The sequence below is a fragment of the Schistocerca serialis genome, chromosome 6, assembly GCF_023864345.2.
Source record: "Schistocerca serialis cubense isolate TAMUIC-IGC-003099 chromosome 6, iqSchSeri2.2, whole genome shotgun sequence".
Taxonomy (NCBI): domain Eukaryota; kingdom Metazoa; phylum Arthropoda; class Insecta; order Orthoptera; family Acrididae; genus Schistocerca; species Schistocerca serialis.
Window position 1 is genome coordinate 384,007,571 of NC_064643.1, and position 19,678 is coordinate 384,027,248.

Sequence of the window (19,678 nt, forward strand, 5' to 3'; positions counted from 1 at the left end):
GAGGAGGACGACAGGGCAATGCCCGACCACGCCAGTAAATGGGTAAAGCAAGGAAAGCCGGCACGTGTGTCGCCATTGGTTACGTTTCTGCCCAATTTGAGAAGCATGGATCAAGGACAGACGAGTCAGTTGCCGCCCTAGAAACTTCGCGACATTGGCGGAAACACCGAATAAATACCTCCTACAAACGGGCATGAGGTGGTCCTTTGAGTGGAGAAAGAAGAGACGAAGAAAAGTCGGACCGATGGTAGGCAGCGGACGTCTTACTTTGCAGCAATGACTTAGCCGCTACGCTGCTCGGTACCGCGCCAATAGATCAATGAAGAAGATGCCAACCTAGATGTTACAAGAGAAAAGTTCGTTTGGTACTTACCCAAGTGGCTGGTGAGGGCGAAGGGACTGCGGCCTTACCAGATGGTTCACTTGTGCACCTAGAAACTGATGAACTCCGTCAGAAGACACCGAACCTGAAGGTCGCTGCTTAGATTCCGGGATAGAGCAATCAGCTCAACGCCGTAGTCGCTTGTTAATAACGCAATGAGCGAATTCACAAGAAGAAGACCACGCCACCACTGCAGCGGGTGACGATTACAGTACTGAATGGAAGGACACCCTGCCTGGATCTCTGCTGCAGCACGAGCCGTCGCCGCATCAACTGCCACTGGAGTCTGCACGCCACGATTCCGCGCCGTACCGCTGCAGCGAGGAACTGAGCGAGTTAAAACACAATGTTTTTCTCAAAGGGCCTTATGTGTCAATAAATGCGTTATAGTGGAACCACCATTGTTACACTCACACCTCACCCATTGAGCCAAGAAAAGAACCCATTCCACCGCCCACAAAGTGTCGCTTTCCCTCCCGCCATCCCTCGCCAAATAATGACCTTCGCTCCCGTCTGTCATTGACACTCAATATCTAGTGTCACAAAACCTCGACCCGATACATTTAATATAATGACCTTCAACTAGAGCTACAGCAGAAATCGTACATGTAAGAAGACAAATCAGAATTTCATAACACTGAAGCAGACGGAAGCTAAGGACTGAATAATTTTTCGACCTGAGGGCTATAATTACTACTTGGGACTTGAGTCGAGCACGTGACTAGCGCGAAAAATTTCGTCACGTCGTCCAGGCATAACAAGCATGTCCACATCTCTCTTCCGTGAGGAATGAACCCAGCATCCATGCTGCATATCTAGTCCTGTAAAAACGAGTAAAAAAGAGCTTTATGTAATGAGTTCGCAAATATCTTCCTCATTTATCAGTTTCCCTTCGATTTAGGACCTACACGATTCCTATTAGTAACATGAAGTTCCGAAGTGATCTCTTAACACGTGCCTGTCGTCCGTCATCTGTTCCCTTCCTCTAATCAGTGACTTGCCTGTTCCTACCCCAAACTAATATGTGGAGAAGTATTTTCTTTGTTACATCGTAATTTCATTTAATTTTCGTCATCAAACTGTTTCGATTTTCATCTGCTCCAATTTCATCACAGTTTACGGTCTACTTCCGTCAAATACTTTGCTCCTGATGGGAATTTACAGAATTTTCTTCGCCTATTACGGTATATCTTTGATTCTAGCAAACATTATTTTCCGAGAGCCTTGATAGTGACAAACTCCGAATACCTCACAATATTGTATCCTGATACATGTGATGATTAAGTGTGGATCAGTAGGGTTCTTTATACACACATAAAAAGAAGTTTTGCATCACCTCGGTTCCGAGAATTCCGGAACCTGTACAGGAAATTGGAATAGAGATCAACATAAACATCATTTCCGTCCTTTTTATTGCTCTTGAAGACCACACATTGCGCGTTGTGCCACCATACAGCAACACCCTCAGAGGTGGTGGACCAGACTACTGTACACACCGGGACCTGTAATACCTAGTTGTACATCCTCTTGCATCGATGCATGCCTGTATTCGTCGTGGCATACTGTCCACAACTTTATCAAGGCACCATTTGATCAGATTGTCCCACTTCTCAACGGCGATTCGGCGTAGATCCCCCAGAGTGGTTGGAGGGTCACGTCGTAAATAAACAGCCCCTTTCAATCTATCCCAGGCATGTTCGATAGGGTTCATGTCTGCGGAACATGCTAGCCACTCTAGTCGAGCGATGTCGTTATCCAGTCACAAGATGTGCACGATGGGGGCGCGAATTGTCGTCTATGAAGACGAATGCCTCGCCAATATGCTGCCGATGTGGTTGCACTATCGGTCGGAGGATGGCATTGACGTATCGTACAGCCGTTACGGCGCCTTCCATGACCAATAGCGGCGTACATCGGCCCCCAAATAATGCCCCCCCAAAACAGTAGGAAGCCTCCACCTTGCTGCACTCGCTGCACAGTGTGTCTAAGGCGTTCAGCCTGACCGGATGCCTCCAAACACGTCTCCGACGATTGTCTGGTTGAAGGCATATGCAACACTCATCGATGGAAACAACGTGATGCCAATCCTGAGTGGTCCATTCAGCATGTTGTTGGGCCCATCTGTACCGCCCTACGGTGTCGTGCTTGCTAAATGGACCACGGCAGGGGCATCGGGACTGTAGTTGCGCATCATGTAGCGTATTGCGCACGGTTTGAGTCGTAGAATGACGTCCTGTGGCTGTACGAAAAACATTATTCAATAGAGTGGCGTTGCTGTTAGGGTTCCACCGAGCCATCATCCGTAGGTAGTGGTCATCCGCTGCAGTAGTAGCCCTTGAGCGGCCTGAGTGAGGCACGTCATCGACAGTTCCTGTCTCTCTGTATATCCTCCATGTCCGACAAAATCCCTTTGGTTCACTCCGAGATGCCTGGACACTTCCCTTGTTGAGAGCCCTTCCTGGCGCAAAGTAACAGTTCGAACGCGATCGAACCGCGGTATTGACCGTCTAGGCATGGTTGAACTACAGACAATACGAGCCGTGTACCTCTTTCCTGGTGTAATGACTGATACTCATCGGCTGTCGGACCCCCTCCGTCTAATAGGTACTGCTGCTCATGGATGGTTGTTTACATCTTTTGGCGGGTTTAGTGACATCTCTGAACAGTCATAGGAGTTATGGGAACAGGGGTGATGCAAAACTTTATTTGATGTGTGTAGTTAAATTAAGTATTCTCTTCGAGATTAAGTGACTGACTCTTGACCACTTTTATTATACTTTTACGCCAAACGAAAAGTTTACGGTTTTATTACTGATTCTGGCATGACAATATTTTGTATTATATTATTGGCATGGGTGTACCCTTTGAATTGGCAGTACTTTAACTACTAAGAATTTTCATGCCTTGTCTCAGAATTTCTTTTCCCATTCCTGAAGTGAACTCCCATATTGCTTCCATACAATGCTCCTGGTATGGACAATGCCTTTTCTTTTAAACTTTAAATTCCTTTTCGTTTTACGTAATTTTATGTTCTGACAATTCCTCCACTAATAATATTAATTCTAGAGAGATTACTTTCAACATGATGGTGCAATGGTATACATTTAGGTGACAGAAGTCATGTGATAGTGATATGCGCTTATTCAGGTGGCTGTATTATCGGATACACAAGATATAAAAGGGCACTTCATTAATTCATGTTAAACGGTTTCCGACGGGATTGTGGCTGCAGAGCAGGAATTATCTGACTTTGAACATCGAATGGTAGTTGAAGCTAGACGCATGTGACATTCCATTTCAGAAATCGCTGGGGGAGTCAATATTCCAAAATAGATAGTGTCAAGCTTGTACCGAGAATACCAAACTTCAAGCTTTACCTCCCACCAAAGACAACATAGTGGGCAACGGCCATCACTTAGCGACCAGGAGTAGCGGCGTTTGACTAGAGTTGTCAGTGCTGACAGACTGGAGACACTGCGCGAATTAACCGCAGAAATCAATGTGAGAAAAATGTACCCTTGAGGACCGGGTCGCGAACTATGACGTTAATGGGCTATGGCAGAAGACGACAGACGCGAGTGGCTTTCCTAAAAGCACGACATTGCCTTCAGCGCGTCTTCTGGGCTCGTGGTCATATCGGTTAGACCCGAGACGGCTGGAAAACGTTGATGTGGTCAGATGAGTCCCGAATTCACGTGGTAAGACCTGATGGTAGGTTACCATTGGGGGGCAGACCACGCAAAGCCATGGACCCAAGTTGTCAACAAGGCATCGTGCAAGTTTGTGGTGGCTTCACAGTGGTGTGGGGTTTGTTTACATGGAATCAATTGGGTCCTCTGATCATCTTACAGGACGTATCATTCACGGAAAATGATTATCGTCGGCAACTTGGAAACCATTTGCAGCCATTCATGGAATTCATGTTGAAAAAAAACTATGGAATTTATGTGGATGGGAACGCGCCACGTCACCAGCCCACAATTGTTCGCGACTGGATTGAAGAACATTCTCGACACATTGAGCGAATGATTTGGCCAACCCGATCGTCATTAGAATCCACTTATCAATTTGGACTTTTGTGGTAAGGTCTTATGGGACCGGTCAACGGCCTTTCCGCCGTGGTCACACCAGTTCCCGCCTGATCACAGAAGTTAAGCGCTGTCGGGCTGGGCTAGCACTTGGATGGGCGACCATCCGGTTTGCCCAGGGCTGTTGGCAAGCGAGGTTCATTCAGTCTTTGTGAGGCCAACTGAGAAGCTACTTGATTGAGAAGTACCAGCTCCGTTTTAGGAAACTGACATACGGCCGGGAGAGCGGTATGCTGACCACATGCCCCTCCATATCCGCATCCAGTGAGGCCTATGTGCTGAGGATGACACGGCGGCCGGTCAGTACCGTTGAGCCTTCATGGCCTGTTCGGGAGGAGTTTTTTCTTATGGGACCAAACTACTAAGGTCATCGGTCCCTAAACCTACACACTACTTAATCTAACTTACGCTATGGACAACTCACACACCCATGCCCGAGGGAGGACTCGAAACTCCGACGGGGGAAGCGTCACGGACCGTGACAAGGCGCCCTAGACCTCTCGGCTACCCCATGTGGCAATGCCGTTAACGTATATGGACACCACCGAGAGGTCAGTTTTCTACACAAAGTCCTGCACCGGCAATACTTTCTCAGTTACGGATGGCTATGTACACGTGGTCTAGGGGTAGCGTCTTCGATTCATAATCGAAACGTTTTCGGTCCCGGGTTCGATCCCCGCCACTGCCTAAATTTTGATAAATAGTCAGCATTGGCGGCCGAAGACTTCCGGCCTAAGAAGTCAGTCTCATTCTGCCAACGGCCTTGTCAAAACAGGCGGAGGAGCGGATAGAGGTTCAGGGCACTTTCTTCTCCTAGGGGTGGGAAATTGCCCCTAAAGGCGGAAGAATCAGCAATGATCAACGACATGAGGATGCAGAAGGCAATGGAAACCACTGCATTAAAGACACGTAACGTGTATCCACAGGACATGTGGCTTGTAATTGAAGAAGTGTCATTGGCAAAAGATTCCGGAATAGTCCCCCATTCGAATCTCCAGGAGGGGACTGCCAAGGGGGAGGTTACCATGAGAAAAAGATTAAATAATCAACGAAAGGATAACGTTCTACGAGTCGGGGCTTGGAATGTCAGAAGCTTGAACGTGGTAGGGAAACTAGAAAATCTCAAAAGGGAAATCCAAAGGCTCAAACTAAATATAGTAGGGGTCAGAAAAGTTAAGTGGAAGGAGGACAAGGATTTCTGGTCAGATGAGTATCGGGTAATATCAACAGCAGCAGAAAATGGTATAACAGGTGTAGGATTCGTTATGAATAGGAAGGTAGGGCAGAGGGTGTGTTACTGTGAACAGTTCAATGACCGGGTTGTTCTAATCGGAATCAACAGCAGACCAACACCGACAACGATAGTTCAGGTATACATGCCGACGTCGCAAGCTGAAGATGAACAGATAGAGAAAGTGTATGAGGATATTGAAAGGGTAATGCAGTATGTAAAGGGGGACGAAAATCTAATAGTCATGGGCGACTGGAATGCAGTTGTAGGGGAAGGAGTAGAAGAAAAGGTTACAGGAGAATAGGGGCTTGGGACAAGGAATGAAAGAGGAGAAAGACTAATTTAGTTCTGTAACAAGTTTCAGCTAGTAATAGCGAATACCCTGTTCAAGAATCACAAGAGGAGGAGGTATATTTGGAAAAGGCCGGGAGATACGGGAAGATTTCAATTAGATTACATCATGGTCAGACATAGATTCCGAAATCAGATACTGTATTGTAAGGCGTACCCAGGAGCAGATATAGACTCAGATCACAATATAGTAGTGGTGAAGAGTAGGTTGAAGTTCAAGACATTAATCAGGAAGAATCAATACGCAAAGAAGTGGGATACGGAAGTACTAAGGAATGACGAGATACGTTTGAAGCTCTCTAACGCTATAGATACAGCAATAAGGAGTAGCGCAGTAGGCAGTACAGTTGAAGAGGAATGGACACCTCTAAAAAAGGCCATCACAGAAGTTGGGAAGGAAAACATAGGTACAAAGAAGGTAGCTGCGAAGAAACCATGGGTAACAGAAGAAATACTTCAGTTGTTTGATGAAAGGATGAAGTACAAACATGTTCCGGGAAAATCAGGAATGCAGAAATACAAGTCGCTGAGGAATGAAATAAATAGAAAGTGCAGGGAAGCTAAGACGAAATGGCTGCAGGAAAAATGTGAAGACATCGAAAAAGATATGATTGTCGGATGGACAGACTCAGCATACAGGAAAGTCGAAACAACCTTTGGTGACATTAAAAGCAACGGTGGTAACATTAAGAGTGCAACGGGAATTCCACTGTTAAATGCACAGGAGAGAGCAGATAGGTGGAAAGAATACATTGAAAGCCTCTATGAGGGTGAATATTTGTCTGATTTGATAGAAGAAGAAACAGGAGTCGATTTAGAAGAGATAGGGGATCCCGTATTAGAATCGAAATTTAAAAGAGCTTTGGAGGACTTACGGTCAAATAAGGCAGAAAGAATAGATAACATTCCATCAGAATTTCTAAAATCATTGGGGGAAGTGGCAACAAAACGACTATTCACGTTGGTGTGTAGAATATATGAGTCTGGCGACATACCATCTGACTTTCGGAAAAGCATCATCCACACAATTCCGAAGACGGCAAGAGCTGACAAGTGCGAGAATTATCGCACAATCAGCTTAACAGCTCATGCATCGAAGCTGCTTACAAGAATAATATACAGAAGAGTGGAAAAGAAAATTGAGAATGCGCTAGATGACGATCAGTTTGGCTTTAGGAAAAGTAAAGGGACGAGAGAGGCAATTCTGACGTTACGGCTAATAATGGAAGCAAGGCTAAAGAAAAATCAAGACACCTTCATAGCATATAAAATGGTGCAAGCTGTTCGAGATTCTGAAAAAAGTAGGGGTAAGCTACAGGGAGAGACGGGTCATATACAATATGTACAACAACCAACAGGGAATAATAAGAGTGGACGATCAAGAACGAAGTGCTCATATTAAGAAGGTTGTAAGACAAGGCTGTAGCCTTTCGCCCCTACTCTTCAATCTGTACATCGAGGAAGCAATGATGGAAATAAAAGAAAGGTTCAGGAGTGGAATAAAAATACAAGGTGAAAGGATATCAATGATACGATTCGCTGATGACATTGCTATCCTGAGTGAAAGTGAAGAAGAACTAAATGATCTGCTGAACGGAATGAACAGTCTAATGAGTACACAGTATGGTTTGAGAGTAAATCGGAGAAAGACGAAGGTAAGGAGAAGTAGTAGAAATGAGAACAGCGAGAAACTTAACTTCAGGATTGATGGTCACGAAGTCAATGAAGTTAAGGAATTCTGCTACCTAGGCAGTAAAATAACCAATGACGGACGGAGCAAGGAGGACATCAAAAGCAGACTCGTTATGGTAAAAAAGGCATTTCTGGCCAAGAGAAGTCTACAAATATCAAATATCGGCCTTAATTTGAGGAACAAATTTCTGAGGATGTACGTCTGGAGTACAGCATTGTATGGTAGTGAAACATGGACTGTGGGAAAATCGGAACAGAAGAGAATCGAATCATTTGAGATGTGGTGCTATAGACGAATGTTGAAAATTAGGTGGACTGATAAGGTAAGGAATGAGGAGGTTCTACGCAGAATCGGAGAGGAAAGGAATATGTGGAAAACACTGATAAGGAGAAGGGACAGGATGATAGGACATCTGCTAAGACATGAGGGAATGACTTCCATGGTACTAGAGGGAGCTGTAGAGGGCAAAAACTGTAGAGGAAGACAGAGATTGGAATACGTCAAGCAAATAATTGAGGACGTAGGTAGGAAGTGCTACTCTGAGATGAAGAGGTTAGCACAGGAAAGGAATTCGTGGCGGGCCGCATCAAACCAGTCAGTAGACTGATGACAAAAAAAATTAAAAAAATTGTGGTCACATGACTCACTATTTCTGCAGGGCACTTCTAATGGCTTTTCGCGTCCGTGTCACGTCGAGTTGCTCCACTATGCCGGGCAAAATGACATCCAACACGATATTAGGTGTCCCAGGACTCTTGTCACCTCACAGTAAATCTTTATCTTTAACTAATGTTCTCTAAAAATTTGAACTCCTTTGTTTTCGTTAAGGTATAATATAATAATTTTTCCTTATGTTCTACATAATTCACGGTTGTAAGTTTTATTTTGGTTTCAGGGTTGGACAGCTTACTTCACTTTTTTTTTTGGACGCGTAGTTCATTAGTATTATAAACACCAACTGTTCCAACAATGCCCCAAAACTTCGAATTTTTTATGTAGTAATTTTGTGCTTTGGTCTGCCATGAGCCTCTTAGGGCTACTACCGGTGATTGTTTTTTCAATGCTGTGTTCAAAAACAATTGTACAAATAGCTCGATGGACAGAACTCACTTTAGTGTCTGACGAAGCACACGATTTATCTTTGATGTTCACACCCCTTCGCAATTTTGCTCTCTCTTCGGTAGGGGTCATCGTCTTCCAGTACTACCAGACTGAGGTGTGGGAAGATATTGGAATTATGAGATTACTAATGTGCAATGACAGACTCTGAGTTGCTGGATCCACCTAAGACAACTCAAAGAAATGGTAATTCGGCGTCGAAAGGCATCAGGAATTCGTCACGCACAGGTTCCACATTCATTATTAATTCAGATATCTTTGACAATTTTGACGATTAATATTGTAGTTTGTTGTCCTCTCGTTTTTCCGAAAGATTTATAAGGTCTTGATTTTCTTTCTTTCTGGTTGTTTTATGGTTAGTTACTACAAAGGAACAATATTTCATACTGAACCTCCAACTACTTAAAAGAATGAAAGAGTGACAGACAAACATGGAAGGGAGAAATGAACACTGAAAGAAGTACGTACATACATTTTTTACATTTTTAATCCATATTACTTACACATCACCAACATATGCACACATGTACAGTCTACAGTATTCACTAGTGTTCATTATCTATGCATACAAATATTTTATTTGGCCATGTGTGTATCTCAGTCACAGTTTTAAATGTTCGTTTGTATCCACCAAGTGTGCTTTCGCTCATTTTTCTAAGTAAGAACTATTTCACTCAGTTACTTTAGTTGTACCTGTTTCCTAATTTATTATTTTATAATGCCATGTTTCCAAAATCCAAAGGTGAACTGCTCATACATTTTGTACTTCCTAAGGAAGTCAATTTGCAACAGTGCAGAATTCTACATATTGCCGATGCGAGCACATACCCTAATGACTTAAACCGACATTGTGAGTGTACCAATGCACGTACGATGAAGCATAACGATCTTTCCGTTTAACACACATTTCGGTAACTTACGCCTGAATTGCCATTACTTTCGCCATTGCTACATCTGCTTGCACATGGCACACATAATTATGCTCCTATAACACCTCCGTCAGATTATCTGCATCTACATATACACCCTGCAAACTAATGTGGTGTATGGCAGAAGTTTCTCCCCGTTGTGTCACTTGTTACGCCTTCCTTTTCCACTCAAATATGGAGCACGACAGGAAGGACTGTTTAAACGGCTCTGCTCGCGCTGTAACTATGAAACGTTCTTTAATAATAGCTTTGTGTTATCCAAATTTACAATTTGACGTGTTGTTGAGGAAATGGTGTGCTTAATCAGTTTTACTGTAATCCATAGAAAAATTAAACAATTTAAGCTCGAAAATCAGAATGTAATGCGTATAATAGAATCAATCCCTCTGAAATTTTCTCAGTCTCGTGAGCACCGAGTTCAATGGCCCTGTGCAATAAACTGATAAAATTCCCTCTGTAAATAAACAATGAAATATGTTTCTCTTAGTTCTTGAGTCGCAAAAGATGTAATCTTGGCATTCTGTTCTCCCCACAGTAGGCATACAAAATATTCAATCTTGGCCTGCGAAGTGCAATGCTGGCCTTAAAATAACTTCATACAAAGAATGTCACACGACTTGGTAGAGGATGAGGTACTGATAACAGGATATGCTGAGACCGAATTCTTCATTTCAAAAATTTTACATGAACTTCAAAATCAGTTTACTTCTCAACTGTTCTACAATTCTCACTTATTGAGGTAGTTAACAATACTGGGATTGTTACTTGACAAAAGGTCTGACATCGTTTGAAGAAATAGATTCCAAAATTTAACTTGTCTCCATCAGGATTACAAAACATTACAAATCGGGCATACCAAATCAACCCATACATTAAATCTCATGGCAAATACTTGGTTCTTACATTCATGGGTCAGTACTGTAAAATTAGCAAAAGTCACATTGCTTTGCTGCCTACTTAAAACTAAATATACAAAATTTCAGTACCTTACAAAACTGTATTATGCTGCGTCCATAGGCCAATAGCTAAATTCTCACAGCCAGCCACTAGCTTAAAGTCTTACATCGTACCTTTAACAGAGTGCAACGGCAACTGCTACGGCGCTCCGCGCGCCACTACTTATAACCGATTCTGCCCCTCAGGCTACACCTTTGGTTCAGTGGTGTCAAAGTTACAATCTGTTCTACATGTGATAACCATTACATCTCATTTTTCATGAAATATATTACAAAATCGGTCTCCACGTACAAGTGGCCCCCACACAATTAATCTAGTCATGTGCGCGCGATCCTTGAGGGAATGATACATAGGCGATAGTAGCATATTCATAGAGTCATCAACTGAAGTGGGTTCTCGAAATTTTATAGGCATTCTTGAAATAGTTCGCGTCTATCTTCAAAGATCTGCCAGTTTAGTTTCTTCAGCACTTTCGCGACACTCCGACACGGGCTAAAGACAACTATGACCATTCGTGTGACCTTTCGATTACACATTAATATCCTCTCTTAGTCTTTTTTGGTACAGGTCTATTACGAGTAGCATGAGTCTTTTGCCAGCAATCTCCATTCTAGACCGATTGCCCGTAGTGACTCGACTCCAGTTAGTATAACTCATGAAATGAACAAAAAGCGCTTGGTTACAGCTACATAAACTGTCAGTTTAAATTACAGCTGCAGCTCGTCAAAGTCAATGTACAGAATGAAAATATCGGTTTTTAACCTAAGGTACAGCAATGAAACTTAGCAAAATAGTTAATCACGAAAAATTCTCATCAAATTTAACTATAATGATGCTTTGGTTAAGAAATGAGGTCTATTTCCAGGTCGGTAATATGCCAACATGCACACGTGAAACTGCAGACAATGATGTGTAGTTCAGCAACGTAATCACTGCAGAAATCATCAATACTACTAGCTGCCTGTTACAAGTAAAATATCAATAAAGAGCATTGTTTCCACCTCCAGGCCTCTCACGGCGGCTTAGTAAAGTTACTCGCTGGAAACTAGGCTCCTCGGTCGCTTACCACGTAATTGTTTCTACAAAAGCTATATATTAATGGTATGTGGCACACGGTCGGTGCAGGCGACACCATTTCGCACACTTGTAAGTATCCTCATCCTCTCGCTCATTACAATCTCAGTAGAATAGTTTCTACCAAATTTTTCGGGAATATTCGTCCACATCACGTTTTTGCTGATTTTAGGTACACTGTTGTTTAATGCATGTACTTTATTTACCACTGACGGTTCTTTTCTATCTTTGGCTCGGTTTCAAGCGCACAAATGGACCTGGACACATCCACCTAGCAAGTAAAGACCAAAATGTACATGATACGAACATTTATAAGTGGATTTTTGGCCAACAGATGCCTCAGAAAGAGCAGCACGCATACACAGTTATTTACTACATTGCACCACAAATAAATTCCTTGGTTCAAATGGCTCTGAGCACTGTGGGACTTAACTGCTGAGATCATCATTCCCCTAGAACTTGGAACTACTTAAACCTAACTAACCTAAGGGCATCACACACATCCTTGCCCGAGGCAGGATTCGAACCTGCGACCGCTGCGGTCGCGCGGTTCCAGACTGTAGCGCCTAGAACCGCACGCCGGCCGGTGTGGCCGTACGGTCTAGGCGCTTTGGTCTGGAACCGCGTGACCACCCCGGTCGCAGGTTCGAATCCTGCCTCGGGCATGGATGTGTGTGATGTCCTTAGGTTAGTTAGGTTTAAGTAGTTCTAAGCTCTAGGGGACTAATGACCAGAGATGTTAAGTCCCATAGTGCTCAGAGCCATTTGAACCATTTTTAGAACCGCACGGCCACCCCGGCCGGCTAAATTACTTAGTGGATTTGGGTAAAAATAAGTCACCTCTGTAGGTTAAAGCAAAAATCCAGAGAAGCAGGTCAATAACATGGATGAGCACGACAGCCGAAGCGGCAAAGTTATTTACTCATGTCGTCACGAAGCGGAGGGACCAGGAGCGTAAATAATGTCCATGGAGCAGAAAGGCAAAGAAACCGCGGTCTAGATGGCCCAGTTACTTCATAGAATAGTTATGGGCTTGTAGTTTGTGTGACCAGACACTATGGTGTGGTAAAACATGTACGCACCAAGTCAGGTTTATTTATATAAACAAACCTGGATTTAATCAAAGAGGTCACAGTCTTGCACCCACCATCTGTGAGAAGAAATCTATGGAAGTTCACAAGCGATGTGGTTCTACAAGAAGCTAACAGGAGAGGTGGCCTCCATTAAGGGCGGCCCTGCCTCTGGCTCAAGTCTGTTGCTGTAGACTTAGGGACTTCCAGCCAGTGTGTCACCGGCAGGCCTACTTCCAGCTGCTACCAGTCTTCTGCACAGGACAGCGGTTTCAGAGTAGTGTGGTGCAGCCGCTCGACCACCTCTGCTTGTGCAGGCATACTGTTACCATACGCGACCGGTCGTACGTGTGGGCGGTCATCCCGCCATCAGTTGGAAAGCTGGGCTCCGATGGCACACTCGCTGCCACACACAACTCATGTCACTGTTCCTGCTGAGCTGCTGGCGTCACAGCAGGCCATGGGCCAACTGCTGCATTAGGAGGACGTTGCCGTCACAGAGCGTCACTTCGCGCGCTGCAGCTTATTTTCCCACAAAATGTGTGACTGCTATTGGTGACTGTCTGAGGAACCATCGGTCATCTTCCTGACAACAACCTACAGTTTTAATTCAGCACTACCACTGTAAAGGTCAACCACTACAGGACGCTACAACTAGAAGGACGTTACCAAATCCATTTACGCACTATTTCGAAAGTGGACAATACTGTTAGTTAATTGTTTTAAAAAAATAGTCTGAGGTATATGATGATGGTTTCCACTGAAATTTGTATTCTGTTGTATAAACCGGTGTTATTATCGTATCCGCAAACCACCTCACTGTGAAGTACTATACACCGAAGCGCCAAAGAATCTGGTATAGCCATACATACTCAAATAGATATGAAAACAGGCATAAGACGCCGCTGCGGTCGGCAACGCCTATATAACAAGTGTTTGGCGCAGTTGTCAGATCGGTTACTGCTGCTGCAATGGCAGGTTATCAAAATTTAAGTGAGTTTGAACGTGGTGCTATGTTCGGCGCAAGAGCGATGGGACACAGTATTCCCAAGATAGCGATGAAGTGGGGATTTTGCCGTAGGACCATTTCACGAATGTACCGTGAATATCAGGAATCCGGCGAAACATTGAAACTCGGACATACCTGCGGCCAGAAAAAGATCCTGCAAGAATGTTACCAACGACAACTGAAGAGAATCGTGCAACGTGACAGAAGTGCTACCCTTCGGTAAATTGCTGCATATTTCAATGGTGGGCCATCAACAAGTGTCGGCGTGCGAACCATTCAACTAAACATCATCAAAATGGCTCTGAGCACTATGGGACTTAACTACTGAGGTCATCAGTCCCCTAGAACTTAGAACTACTTAAACCTAACTAACCTACGGACAACATACACATCCATGCCCGAGGCAAGATTCGAACCTGCGACCGTAGCGGTCGCGCGGCTCCAGGCTGTAGCGTCTAGAACCGCTCGGCCACTCCGGCCGGCCTAAACATCATCGATATGGGTTTTCCGAGCCGAAGACCCACTCTTGTACCCTTCATGACTTCACGACACAAAGCTTCACCCCTCGCCTGCGCCGCCAACACCAACACTAGACTGGTGATGACTGGAAACATTTTGCCTGGTCGGACGAGTCTCGTTTCAAATTGTATCGAGCGGATGGACGTGTACGGGTATGAATCCGTGGGCCCTACATGTCAACAGGGGACTGTTCAAGATAGTGGAGGCTCCGTAATGGTGTGCGGCGTGTGCTGTTGCAGTGATATTCGACCCCTGATCCGTCTAGATAAGACTCTGATAGGTGACACGTACGTAAGCACCATGTCTGGTCACCTGCATCCATTGTTGTCCATTATGCATTCCGACGGACTTGGGCCAATGCAGCTGGGCAATCCGATGGTCCACACGTCCAGAATTGCTACAGAGTGGCTCAAGGAACACTCTTCTGAGTTTAAACACTTCCGCTGGCCACCAAACTCTCCAGACACGACCATTATTGAGCACATCATGCATGCCTTCCAGCGTGCTCTTCAGAAGAGATCTCTGTCCCCTAGTACTCTTACGGATATATGGATAGCCCTGAAAGATTCATGGTGTCAGTTCCCTACAGCACTACTTCAGACATTAGTCGAGCCCACGCCACGTCGAGTTGTGGCAATTCTGCGTACTCGCCGGGGCCGTACTTGATATTAGACAGGTGTGCCAGTTTCTTTGGCCCTTCAGTGTAGTATCACAAGGAAGCCTAAAATGTTTCACACCAGTTTTTTACACCTATGACTACTGCATGACTGTTTCTCGACGCCATCGAAAACTTTTTACACCTATGACGTATAGTCGACGTGTCATGTACCTTCTATACTCGGATGGTGGATTTATACACAGTGATTACAGTAAAAGCGATGTAAGAAAGCAGCAATCCTGCAGCCGTACCAACCTGACGCCGGTGGTGAGCGTGGCGTCGCCGTGCCGCCAGACGACTGCCTCGTGCGGGCCCTGCAGGCGTGTCGCGACGCACGTCAGCTCGACGGCGCTGCCCGCCTTGTAGTAGCGCTCGCTCACCAGGTGGCCCTTCTCGTCCGTCACGCTAACCTCGGGCGCTGCAAAACACAGACACGCACGTTTCAGACCGCGCCAGCTGGACGACAGTGCTTGCTATGTTGTACCTCACAACGAGACCGATCTCACCACCTTCCCACACTCTCAATGGGATCCTTAAGTACTGAGATACATGGACAAGAGGGCTCGCAGTGTTGAAGCACACAAGGTGGCCAATGTTACCTGCTGCACTTACGGTGGGATCTGTAAGACACAGACAAACATGACACCAAGCGTTAGCTCAACGCTGGTACATGCCTTTGTGAAAAGCTAGATCAGCGGATGACACTTCATGTTCGCCATGCTTTCACTTGTACTGTATCAGTTACTTTTCAGCAGGACTCAAAAAGGTGGCGTTGCCGTACTTCTAAATCATCCCGCTCACTTAAAAGCCCTTGCAGCCCATCTGATCAATTCCCATTGGGCCCTGAAAAATACACATTTCAGACCACTACATCTATTTTCAAGGACTTAAGTTCAATCTTTACTAAGGCTTATCTTAAAGTGTTTTGCTATCAGATATGACAGCAAAAGTATTAGCCGCTAATGACTCGGCATTTGCATCAGTAGGGCGATAGGAAACGAGTGTCCAGGAGGTGCAGAAACCAACCCTTGATGTGTGAACTACACTTCGCAAAATGGGCACTGTCAACATTCAAGAATTGTTCAAAGCACACCATTAACAGGCACCATGGTCACCGAATGAAAAATGGCTTGCCACAGTGATGACAAAAGTTCGCACCATCAGGATCGAAGGCGAACTCCTTAGGTGTTACAGACCGTGCAATTATCCACACTTAAAGAAACATGTTGATCTAACGGGATGATAAGAAATGATGGAATGTGGTAACATGCAACCGATTGCGAAACAGTCAGTCGTGGGGCTTATCGTGAAGCTGGCAGCCTTTAAGGCGTAGCTGCAGATAGTGCAATAATACGTTTTATAACCAAGGAAAAAAACAAACATCGGGAGGCTGAATCTCTGTGTTGGTTCCAGCTGATATGAATTTCAATGTCACAGACTTTTCAGGAGAGGCAGTTTATTCTAAAAGAATATGGTTTTTATACGCAGTTTAGGAATCAAACAAAAGAAAGTTAATTAACCAGATATTGGCCAAAAGCAGCGTTCATACCAGAGTTGTTTCCCTTACACCCGTTTTCCCACTCTTGCTCGCTGTGACGTAAATATTAATTACTGTCCTAGAAAATAGCACACACGTGAAAGAACCATAGGGGACAGAGCACCTCAAACTTCTCGCAGCACAATTAATAACTTTCCAGCTAATTTACCATCCTGCCGGCCACGGTGGCCGAGCGGTTCTAGGCGCTTCAGACCGGAACCGCGCGACTACTGCGGTTGCAGGTTCGAATCCTCACTCGGGCATGGATGTGTGTGGTTTCCTTTGGTTAGTAATGTTTAAGTAGTTGTAAGTTCTAGGGGACTGATGACCTTAGATGTTACGTCCCATAGTGCTCAGAGCCATTTGAACCATCCTGATTAACAATCGGCATAATTTACAATAATGCATGCAATAAGTCATTGATGTACAACTGATATACAGGGTTCCTTTCATATGCAATTCCTCTTCAAACAGGGTTCCTTTCATATGCAATTCCTCTTCAAATACTGATTGGTAGGAGTTGAAAGCAACTCCCTTACTGAACGTTAAGATAAGTTTGCTTATATCATCTACAAATTTTATGGCCTATTCCGCTGTTTGCTTTGCATTGTCTGGTTGACGCTTTGTTTGAAATATCGTTACCTTAAGTCTTCCAACTCTGTAGCACTGTTAGAAGCTATGCAACGATCCACTCCCTCCCTTGAAATCGTTGTAACCCATGTCTCCTGCAGTTTTATGCGCATAATGTAGTAGATCACTATCAAGAGCACCCTGTAAGTTGCATCGAGCATCCTTGAAACGCACAAACACCATTTCTTGCAAGAAGTACGCTTTGTCCTCCCTTGAATCCTGCTAGTTTCTCTTATGCACTACACGCTCATATTGCTGCGGACTTACAAGAAATCTGTTCATAATTGCTTCTTACTATACTGCGAATGATCTTCCATGTACGTAGTTATGTTTAGTGCCTTCACCTTGGACAATGTTTATCCTTTGCTATATTTCAGTGGAGATGGGGTTTGTAGAGCACTGTCCGACAAGGACGATCAACTACATGGCTCGACACCGGTTTCAGTATCACTTTCAATTGTTAAGCACTTATCGTCGTAGTACTCCTCATGTACGTTGTCTGCACAGTCGAGCGTTGTGTGGCGCCACACATTCTACTGAATGTTTGTAGAAACGCTAATCTTTCACCTGTACTCATTACTGAATCCGAGAAATACCTTGGGTTACTTTCTGATCAAATGTTAACTTCGGCAATTGTTGTTGCACATATAATGCCACTTTCGCTTCGTTTGTTGTTGCCATTGCTCTGCTTTGTATCAACAATATTAGCATTACAGCACTGTTGCGAGTTAATCGTCGACCAGAATCGTGCTGTGCTCACTATTGGATACCGCCGGTCCCGCCATCTGTTGCCATTGTCAGCCCATATTGTGGTTGCATGGTAGACAAATGTGGGGCGTCGAGTGCCATAAAGATCAGTCGTATTTAGCGATTTCGCACTCAAGAGGTTCCTTGATAGTAACCAGTTCTCCTTTCTGATCAGTAACATTTGCTTCTTGTGCTTGCAATGACGAGATATTTGTCGTATGAAAGAAGTGTACGATACCAGAACTAATTACGTAGAATTCTACAGGCTACAGAAACAATGGGGCAAGAAAACTCTTGTTTATGGCGGGTTTGTGAAAAGATGAGCCCTTGTATTACACTCAAAGAGAACTGCTGATTGCACGAGCCAAGGTTACTATGATCCATGATAAAACAAGGGAAATCAGAGCTCTCACGGAAATATATAGGTGTTCGTTCTATTCGCACGCTGTACGACATTGGAATAATAGAGAACTGTGAAGGTGGTTTGATGAACCCTCTGCAGGGCACTTAAATGTGATTTTCAGAGTATCCATGTAGATAGATGTAGGTGTAGACCCTGCTTAATAATGTTTTGACTCACTTTTGGATCGTAATACAGCGCCATTTGTGTAATTTACGGGCCGGTGGTCTGCGGACGAGTGTCTGGCGTCCGATAGCGTTCCAGACGTCTTCCATCTGGCATAGTTCCTTTCATTCGTGAGCAAGGTTCAAAGTATTCTTCAATATGCACCTAAAACTCCTGTGCCACTACTCTGACCTTATGAACCGTATAGATATCTTGTTGAAAAAGGTCATGTAGCCACGTACGTGGTCTGCAGTAATGTTCGCGTAGTCCACAGCATTAGTAGAGCCTTAGATTACTACACAAGTTCCATGGAAACCTAGGTTAATGACTCCCACAGCAAAATGTTACCCTCATCGATCGGCTTCCGTTGTGTAGTGCGGGTTTCAAGCAGCTATAAGCCTGGGTAACGGTATAAACTAACTAGTATCAGAAGAAACGTGATACGCCCACCAGGTGACATTCCTCCATTGATCCGGGCCCAGTCTTCATCACCACGTGCCTTACGCCATTGTAACTGATGGTATTATTGGGTGAGCATGGGAATATGTAAGGGATTTCGGCGTCGGGACCCATGTACGCTGAACCGTGTGTTCCAAACATATCTGCCTGTACCAGTATTTTCTCTGTCCTCCGATCCGCTGCAGATCGGCTTTGTTTTGCAGAGCGGACAAGCCTCCTACGTTCCCGTTATATGGTGAGATTTTCACGTTCAGCATATTGTTGCCGACTAGTGGTTTCCCTCAACCACTTTCCATAGACGCTCACGACAGTAGCAAGTCAACAGTCAACAAACTTTTCCGTTTCCAGGATGCTCATTCCCATGCACTGGGCCATATCAATTCGTCTTTGACATTTGTGATCGCGTGCACTAGTTGAATCGGTCTTAGGCTCAATAATTGCTAATACAATATAATATATAATATCAGAAAACTAATTCTCAAGTTGTTCAAATACAACTCGTTTGAAAAGACATTAGCAGGTTCGAGTTAGCAGTCTGTTTGTTGACAGTGCGTCCACGAGACTATCGAGTTTTGGATAACCGCATTTATGCCGTTGTTGACACTACTTCAAATATCAGTCCAAACATCATACTAAATTTTATTTTGCTTATCTGTAAGC

General features: G+C 44.4%; 1 protein-coding gene across 1 annotated transcript in view; it reads right to left on the reverse strand.

Annotated features, from left to right (window-relative positions):
* LOC126484127 (uncharacterized) overlaps positions 1-19,678 on the reverse strand; it is a 203,477-nt gene that overhangs the window by 24,856 nt on the left and 158,943 nt on the right. The window contains exon 5 of the mRNA XM_050107513.1: positions 15,336-15,498. Within this exon, the coding sequence (XP_049963470.1) occupies positions 15,336-15,498 (163 nt within the window). The remainder of the gene's footprint in view (positions 1-15,335; positions 15,499-19,678) is intronic.